Source organism: Nicotiana tomentosiformis, chromosome 1, assembly GCF_000390325.3.
Source record: "Nicotiana tomentosiformis chromosome 1, ASM39032v3, whole genome shotgun sequence".
NCBI lineage: Eukaryota > Viridiplantae > Streptophyta > Magnoliopsida > Solanales > Solanaceae > Nicotiana > Nicotiana tomentosiformis.
Genome location: NC_090812.1, coordinates 93,950,017 through 93,959,205, shown reverse-complemented (window position 1 = coordinate 93,959,205; position 9,189 = coordinate 93,950,017). Strand labels below are relative to the sequence as shown.

At 37.8% G+C, this 9,189-nt stretch overlaps 1 protein-coding gene across 1 annotated transcript; it reads left to right on the top strand.

The window, feature by feature from the left end:
* The first annotated feature begins 1,355 nt into the window (after positions 1-1,355).
* Positions 1,356-2,925, top strand: LOC138907232 (uncharacterized). Its single transcript, XM_070197694.1, has 3 exons — positions 1,356-1,941; positions 2,073-2,215; positions 2,413-2,925. The coding sequence occupies exons 1-3, from the start codon at positions 1,356-1,358 to the stop codon at positions 2,923-2,925; spliced, it is 1,242 nt and encodes a 413-aa protein (XP_070053795.1).
* The last annotated feature ends 6,264 nt before the right edge of the window (positions 2,926-9,189 follow it).

The following is a 9,189-nucleotide window of genomic DNA, read 5'->3' as shown; positions in this document are numbered from 1 at the left end:
TGAATTTACTGTTATCAAAATGAAATTACATGATTTGATAAGAACCGAAATGCCCTATATTGTTTTAAAATATTTTCTACGAGTATATACAGATTACAGAGACAAGTATAAAAGGGAGTAGACATTGAAGGATCCCGTAGCTAACGGCGGGTTCGTTAGACCTGGTGCACCTTGTAATTACTGAGTACAGTTATAGCCCTTGCTAGTGGGAAGGTAGAACTAGCATACCGTTACCGATTTTCCTCGAGTAGGGACTACTGTTATATTTGACTTCTGACAAAGAAGTCCACAGTTATACCGATTACATGATCCATTCATTGAAACCTCCCAAATATGAATATTGATATTATACAGGGTCTACCGAGCTTATTACTGAATTATTGATTGAATTATATTACATGAAAACATGACGAGACTGAAAATTATTTATTGTTTCTGAAAGGGCATCTTTATGATACTTTCTGTTTAATATACTAGCATGTTTTCTGACTTATCCCCAATAAAAATGGTTGTGGTTAAGTGTTATTACTCACTGAGCTAGCGACTCATTCCCCGCTAAATTTATTTTACAGAGACAGGAGGATTTCGTTAATTAAAGCGCACATGTTGATAGTTTTTTGTGAGCCTCGCACTGATTCGCGTGGGCGGAGATTTTATTTATTATTATGGTCTTTTCTTTGAACTCTTAGAGTCGCTCCATAGTCATCCTTTTAGTGTCGTGAGTATTCATTTGTTGATATGGACTAGTTACTAGTATTGTACTTTCTTTCCGTATTTTTTTTAGAGTTGGTTTTGGTTTTATTATGTTGAGGAGGTTGGTAATATTGGTGGAAACCCGTTTGTGGTTAGTTGATGAAGATTGTGACTGATTTAGGTGAATATTGGTTGGTTGTTACTTGTTTATAAGACATGGAAGTTTTTGGGATAGTCCAAAAATAAGGAAAACTCTGTCCGATTTTCTGTAAAATATCGATGAGGCTTACTTGGGGGCACTTGCTCCTAAGTGCCGATCATGATCCTAAATTGAGTCGTGACAAATTTGGTATCAGAGCTTAGTCTTTAAGTCCCGAGTCATGGACCAATGTTTAGTAGAGTCTTGTTCATGGGTATGTAGGCGCCCATACTTATGATTTTGAGGCTACTGAATATCTAGGAATGTTTTCCCTTCTTTCATCTTTGATCGTACGTTGAGATAACTTGAGATTGACTTTCGAATATTTCTTTCATAAATGGCTGGGACACGCACACCCTCATATGCTAGACATGGTGCTGGATGTAGTGCTACCCGGGGTAGCGGTCAAGTTGGCGTTCATCAAACTAGAAGATAGGCTGTTATTCAACCTGAAGTTGGGAACATGGGTCAACCCCAAGCTTCTATGCCAGATCAAGTGCAAGGGCAGGGAGTTCAGGACACTCCAGCACCAGAGCCAATTGTTGTACCTATTGTTGCCTTACCTGCAGACGCAGTGGCAAGGTTATTGAATGTGTTAGAGGCATTGGTTCCTACTCAGGGTGGAAGTTCAGCTCCTCAGGCTACTTTACAGACACAAGCACCTGTACAGACTCAGACTTTCGGGAATAAGGAAGTATCCCTACAAGAGTTCATGAAAATGAAATCACCAAAATTCACAGGTTTTGATAATTCGGCAGATCGTCAAAGTTTATTAGATGGGACACTCAAGGCATTACTTGCTCTAGGATGTTCTAGTGAGAGAGACGTGGAGCTCACAACATACAAACTAGAGGATATGGCTAACACATGGTATGAAACTATATTGCTAGGAAGGCCAGCAGGAGCAGCACCACTGACATGGGACGAATTCACTAAATTGTTCATGAATCATTTTCTTACGGACAGACTGATGAAAAAATATGATAGAGACTTTGACAGATTGGTTCAGACTCCAGATATGGATGTGTCAACATATAACACCAAGTTTTGTAAGCTGGCTAGATATGCCCCTTAGTGCCTACGGAAGAAGCTCGAGTTCAGAGGTTTGTTGATAGATTGGTTAGTCGTCTAGACACTGCAGTAGCCCCCCAGATAAAGACTTTATCCTACTCTGATGTAGTCTACCTTGCTAGAAATATTAAAACCAAGGGATGTGAGGAGCGTGCAGCTAGTGATTACGTAAGAAGGACAAGATATGAGGGTCTTTCAGTGGCGGTTTTAGTGAAAATCGAAGAGCAGGAAATCATGGACAACAACAATAGGGTTCTCAGACAGGGACACACTTGTCTTCACACTCCATATACATAACACATTATAGACAGGGTACTAGGGGACCGTCATTATCTGGACATCGTAATTCTGAGCAGATATATGCCACTACTCCAGTCTGCCAGACCTGTGGTAGATCACATTTGGGCTAATGTCGTGTTCTAACTGGAGAGTGCTTTTGGTGTGGCCAGTTTAGACATCACATGAGGGATTGCCCTCAGCCTCCAAGAAATTTCAACCAGGCTTCTATTAAGTCAGCTGCACCTACTCAGACTACTCGTAATACTTCAGGTGCTACAGGTACAGGAAATAGAGGTCGAGGTGCTGGAGACCGTGCTGCTATGAATCAGGGACAAGGGAATGCTGGTAGCAGTCAGGCGAGAGGTTTTGCATTTAGTAGAGAGGATGATCAGGCCTCTAATGTTGTGGTTACACGCATTCTTTCTGTATGTTCATTTGATGCACTTGCGTTGATTGATCCGGGATCTACTCACTCTTGTGTGTCCTCGTACTTTGCTTTGAGGTTTAGTAGACAACCTGAGCTATTGAATGACCCTTTTCTAGTTGCTACTCCTATTGGAGAGTCTCTATTAGTTGAATACGTGTATCGTGCTTGTCAGATTTGGGTTGAGGGTAGAGATACTCTAGCTGATCTTATTGTACTTGATATGATTGACTTTGACATGCAGATGGGAATGGATTGATTATCTTCTTGCTATGCTATCGTCGATTGTCATTCAAAGATAGTCAAGTTTGAGATACCAAATGAACCCAGTTTTGTTCTAAAATGGGGTCAGGTTCCAGAGACTTGAAAAGTTGTATCTTTTATGAAGGCTCAACGACTTCTGAAGAAAGGTTGCTTGGGTCTCTTAGCTATTGTAAATGACACAAGAAAGGAAACAATTAGTATAGAAAGTGTACCAGTAGAGAGAGAATTTTTTGATGTATTTCCTGAGGATTTACCAGGATTGCCTACAGTACGAGAAAGAGATTTTGGTATTGATTTGCCACCTGACACATAGACCATATCAATACCGCCATATCGGATGGCACCAACAGAGTTAAATGAGCTAAAATAACAACTGCAGGATTTGTTAGAGAAGGGTTTTATCAGACCGAGTATATCTCCATGGGATGCACCAGTACTGTTCGTAAAGAAGAAAGATGGATCCCTGAGAATGTGCATTGACTACAGGTAGTTGAACAAGATAACAATACGCAATAAATATCCTTTGCCTCGTATAGATGACATGTTTGATCAGTTACAAGGAGCTGCCCACTTTTTAAAGATTGACCTTCGTTCTGGTTATCATCAACTTAGAATCAAAATGAAGATATTTCTAAGACTGCTTTCAGAACTCGATACGGGCACTATGAGTTTCTTGTGATGCCTTTCGGACTGACTAATGCTCCAGCTGCATTCATGGATTTAATGAATAGGGTGTTCAAGCCGTTTCTGGATAGATTTGTAATTGTATTTATTGATGATATCCTGATATATTCTCGTAGCCAGAGAGAACACGAGAATCATCTCAGGAATGTGTTGCAAACATTGCGAGAACATCGGCTTTATGCTAAGTTCTCAAAGTGTGAATTTTGGCTAGACACAGTATCATTTCTAAGGTGTGTTGTATCCAAAGATGGAATTATGGTAGATCCTAAGAAGACAGAAGCTGTGCAGAAATGGCCCAGACCTACTTCTCCTACAGATATTCGTAGCTTTTTAGGTTTGGCAGGCTATTACAGGCGTTTTGTGCAGGATTTATCCAGAGTAGCAGTGCCGCTGACCAAGCTAAAACAGAAAAATGCAAAGTTTCAGTGGACGGAGAAATGTGAATAGAGCTTTCAAAAACTCAAAACATGTTTGACAACTGCACCAATATTAACCTTACCATCAGGTTCCGGAGGATTTACAGTGTTCTGTGACGCATCGAGGGTGGGATTAGGATGTGTTCTCATGCAAAATGGTCGCGTTATTGCTTATTCTTCAAGGCAATTGAAAAAGCACGAGCAAAACTATCCTACACATGATTTGGAGATGGCTGCAGTGGTATTTGCTCTAAAAATTTGGAGACATTATCTATACGGTGAAACTTGTGAGATTTATACTGACTATAAAAGTCTGAAATATATCTTTCAGCAGAGAGATCTGAATCTTCGGCAACGTCGTTAGATGGAACTACTCAAAGACTATGATTGTTCTATTTTGTATCATCCTGAAAAAGCCAATATGGTGGCTGATGCATTGAGCAGAAAATCTATGGGGAGTTTGGCACATATAGCTCCTGCAAAGAGACTTTCGGTCAAAGATATTCAGAGACTAGAAGATACAGATATTAGATTTAGCGTCAGAAATTCAGAGGCATTGTTGGCTTGTGCTCAGGCTAAGTCTTCATTAGTTGAGCGCATTAAGGCCACCCAATATGAGGATGAGCGATTATGCAAATACAGAGATGAGGCCTTAGCTGGTAAAAGCAAAGATATGATTGTTGCAAGTGATGGTGTGCTTCGAATGGGTGACATGCTATGTATAGCAGACGTAGATGGGTTGAGACATGCTATTCTTGAAGAAGCCCACAACTCTAAATACACTATACATCCTGGATCTACAAAACTGTATCATGACCTAAAGCAATTTTATTGGTGGGAAGGTATGAACAAAGATGTTTCTAACTTTGTTTCTAGTTGTTTGACTTGTCAGCAGGTCAAGGCTGAGATCAACGACCTGCAGGACTGTTACAACAAATTGAGATTCTAGAGTGGAAATGGGAAAGAATTACTATGGATTTTTTCACCGGGCTACCACAAACCCTTAGAGGTTATGACTCTGTATGGGTGATTGTAGATCGACTGACGAAATCAGCACACTTTTTGCCAGTGAAGACTATATATGGTGGAGTGAGGTATGCACAAATATATATGAACGAAATTGTCCGACTTCACGGAGTTCCAATATCCATCATCTCTGATAGAGGATCAAAATTTACCTCACACTTTTGGAAATCTTTTCAAGAAGCATTGGGTACACGAGTAGATCTTAGTACTGCATTTCATCCACAGACAGGCGGGCAGTCTGAATGTACTATACATATCTTAGAGGATATGTTGAGAGCTTGCATTTTTGAGTTTGGAGGTAGTTGGGACGCTTATCTACATTTAGCTGAATTTGCTTACAACAATAGCTTCCAGTCCAGTATTCAAATGGCACCATACGAAGCATTGTATGGTAGAAGATGTCGTTCTCCTATCGGATGGTTTGAAGCTAGTGAGACTAACTTATTAGGACCTTACTTAGTACAAGAAGCTACGGACAAAGTCCAGTTGATCAGACAGAGATTGCTTACAACTCAAAGCAGACAAATATCTTATGTGGATAAGAGAAGAAGAGATTTAGTGTTCACAATTAGGGACAAACTGTTCCTACGAGTCTCTCCTATGAAAGTGTGATGCGGTTTGGGAAAAGAGGCAAGTTGAGCCCTAGGTTTATAGGACCATATGAGATACTAGACCGAGTGGGAGCAGTGGCTTATCGTTTGGCACTTCCTCCTGAGTTGTCCTTTATTCATCCAGTTTTTCATGTCTCAATGCTAAGAAAATGTATATCAGACTCATCTCAGATGCTTGAAGTACCTGCTATACCGCTTGATGAGAAGTTGTCTTACGAGGAGGAACCGATGGCTATTATTGATAGGCAAGTAAGAAAGGTACGGTCAAAGAAAATTGAGTTCGTAAAAGTCTTATGGCGAAATCATGCAGTTGAAGGAGCTACTTGGGAAATAGAAGATGTTATGCGAGTCAAGTACTCCCATTTGTTTCAGTTTACGGGTACGTACTTGAGTTAAATTCGGATTTCATAAGGTAGGGAGGATGTAATACCTTTTTTTTTTATAAGAGTGTATTGGTCATTAGCAAAATAATAATCATCATAATAATAATAATAATAATAATAATAATAACAACAATAACAACAACAATAATAATAATAATAATAACAATAATAATAAGAAACTAACTAAATAAACAAAAAAAAAAAAGGAAAATGGGAAAAGGGAAAAAGGAAAAAAGGGTTGCTGCTCTAAACCCACAACAGAGGCTTCAGGAAACGGCAAATTACAAGCAGGGAAGAAAGAAAGAAAAGAAAAAGGGAGGAGGAAGAAGTAGGCACAGTGCATTAGAACCATAGCTATAATCGTTGAGGAATCTTAAGCATTAATTGTGTCTTACGGGTATTTCTTGAATTTCTTCTTCTAGTAGATTTTAATTTCGATTCTCATGATTGGAAGATTCTATAGAGTAATAGAAATTACACTAGTTCATTCACACAATTGAGAATTTTCTTCCTAAAAAATCAATAGAACTTTATGAAATTGGATTAATAAATTATATGAATAGGTTGGAGTTGATAGATTAGTATTTACTCATATGTGGGTAAATATAATTCGGTGAATTAAGAGTCAAATATGGAACCTCGAGGGTTGGGTATTCTAAATTAGCTATAAATTAGCCTAAACATGGAAATTAACATGAGATCGATATCATGCAATTATAGATTGATTAGAGGAAGTTGTACGAATTGCTCGAGGTGAAGCATTTGGTATTTCGGCACGAGTACTGTGAGTAGTAATCTTACCGCAATTTGTATTTTTCATAACTTGCATGATTTACACATGATTTTTAATATGAATATGTTACCGATTATTTTGAGTTGCATGTGGGACAAGTCTTTTACTCAATATGATACCGAAATAGTTATTTGAGATGATTACCATTATTTTAAATATTCCCGTTGTCACTAGATATGTTTTACCATTACTTGAATTTACTGTTATCGAAATGAAATTACATGATTTGATAAGAACCTAAATGCCCTATATTATTTTAAAATATTTTCTACGAGTATATACGGATTACAGAGACAAGTATAAATAGGAGCAGACATTGAAGGATCCCGTAGCTAACGGCGAGTTCCTTAGACCTAGTGCACCTTGTAATTACCTAGTACAGTTATAGCCCTCGCTAGTGGGAAGGTAGAACTAGCATACCGTTACCGATTTCCCTCGAGTAGGGACTACCGTTATATTTGACTTCTTACGAAGAAGTCCACAATTATACCGATTACATGATCCATTCATTGAAACCTCCCAAATATGAATATTTATATTATACAGGGTCTACCGAGCTTATTACTGAATTATTGATTGAATTGTATTACATAAAAACATGACGAGACTGAAAAGTATTTATTGTTTCTGAAAGGAGATCTTTATGATACTTTCTGTTTAATATACTAGCATGTTTTCTGACTTGTCCCCAATAAAAATGATTGTGGTTAAGTCTTATTACTCATTGAGCTAGCGACTCATTTCCCGCTAATTGTTTTTATAGAGACAGCAGTTGACGCATGCGAGGATTTCGTTAATTAGAGCGCACAGGTTGATAGTTTTTTGTGAGCCTCACACTTATTCGCGTGGGCGGAGATTTTATTTATTGTTATGGTCTTTTCTTTGAACTCTTAGAATCGTTCCATAGTCATCCTTTTAGTGTCGTGAGTATTCATTTGTTGATATGGACTAGTTACTAGTATTATACTTTTTCTGTATTTCTTTAGAGTTGGTTTTGGTTTTATTATGTTGAGCAGGTTGGTAATATTGGTGGAAACCCGTTTGTGGTTAGTTGATGAAGATTGTGACTGATTTAGGTGAATATTGGTTGGTTGTTACTTGTTTATAAGACAAGAAAGTTTTTGGGATAGTCCAAAAACAGAGGAAACTCTGTTCGATTTTCTGTAAAATACCAATGAGGCTTACTTGGGGGCACTTGCTCCTAAGTGCCGGTCATGATTCTAAATTGGGTCGTGACAACAATAAATTTGCATCAAGAAAATAAAATCAAGACCGAAAAATATTGCAACAATCGTTGTATTTTATTTCAAATAGTTTGAGTGTTACAATCTGTATGATTTCTCTGATACTTCTTTCCGAATATAAATTCAAGGGCCTTTGAGTTTGATCTTGAATTTGAAGTGATTTATCCGCCGCGAACACTTTGATTATTGCCACGAATTGTATCACGAACAAGTAGCCTTGATCTTGAACGCCTTGTATTTAATTTGACTTCGTTCTTGATCTTGAATACTTGTAATCTGTGTTGAAGTGCTTGAATGCTTAAACACTTGCAGTTTGTAGAAAATTGTGGCCTTTGATCCACGAGCTCCCTTGTGTCTTCTTGTTATAATTTATGGTCTCCTTTTCTGAGTGACGAAGATCCCTATTTATAGTTGTGGGAGGAAAGAGTTGTGATGAGAACAAACTCTTTCCGACCAATCAGATTAAAGAGTGATAAGACTCCATTTGATTGGTCAGAACATGTCACTTCCACATGTGGCGTGATTTCATTGGCCTTTTAATTTGACTTGGCATGGCTTGTCATTTTGACACATGACACGATCATATTGACTCTTCTGTTTGACTTGGCATGCCACGTCATTTGATACGTGGCACCAAACTGGACCTCTAGAAAGATGGCATATTGGGCCTAATAAAGTGGGTTCATCATTTGTAGCCCAACTAAATGGACTAGCCCAATGGATTTAGACTTCTTTATTTAACCCATACGTATTGAACTTATATAATTAATCTAATTATATTAGCATATAATATTTACTTGGATCGAAATATATTTAATTAAGATTAAATCCAAATTTCTTATGAATTTAAATTCAATAAAATTTCAATTGCCTACAATTTCGTTCTGCAAAATTTAATTAAATTTTGCCAAATAGTTTTAGGATTGATCCTCTGTGGAATAAATTAAGAGAAAATATACAAGTTGTCCCCTAAATTTGTTACACTCTAATTTTACGAGTGATCTCTTACACTATTATTATTTTAAGTAGAAATAATACTAGTATACCGCTTCAAAACTGACGCAGTAAAAATAATATTAAAGAAAAATAGGCGCAAAACAGA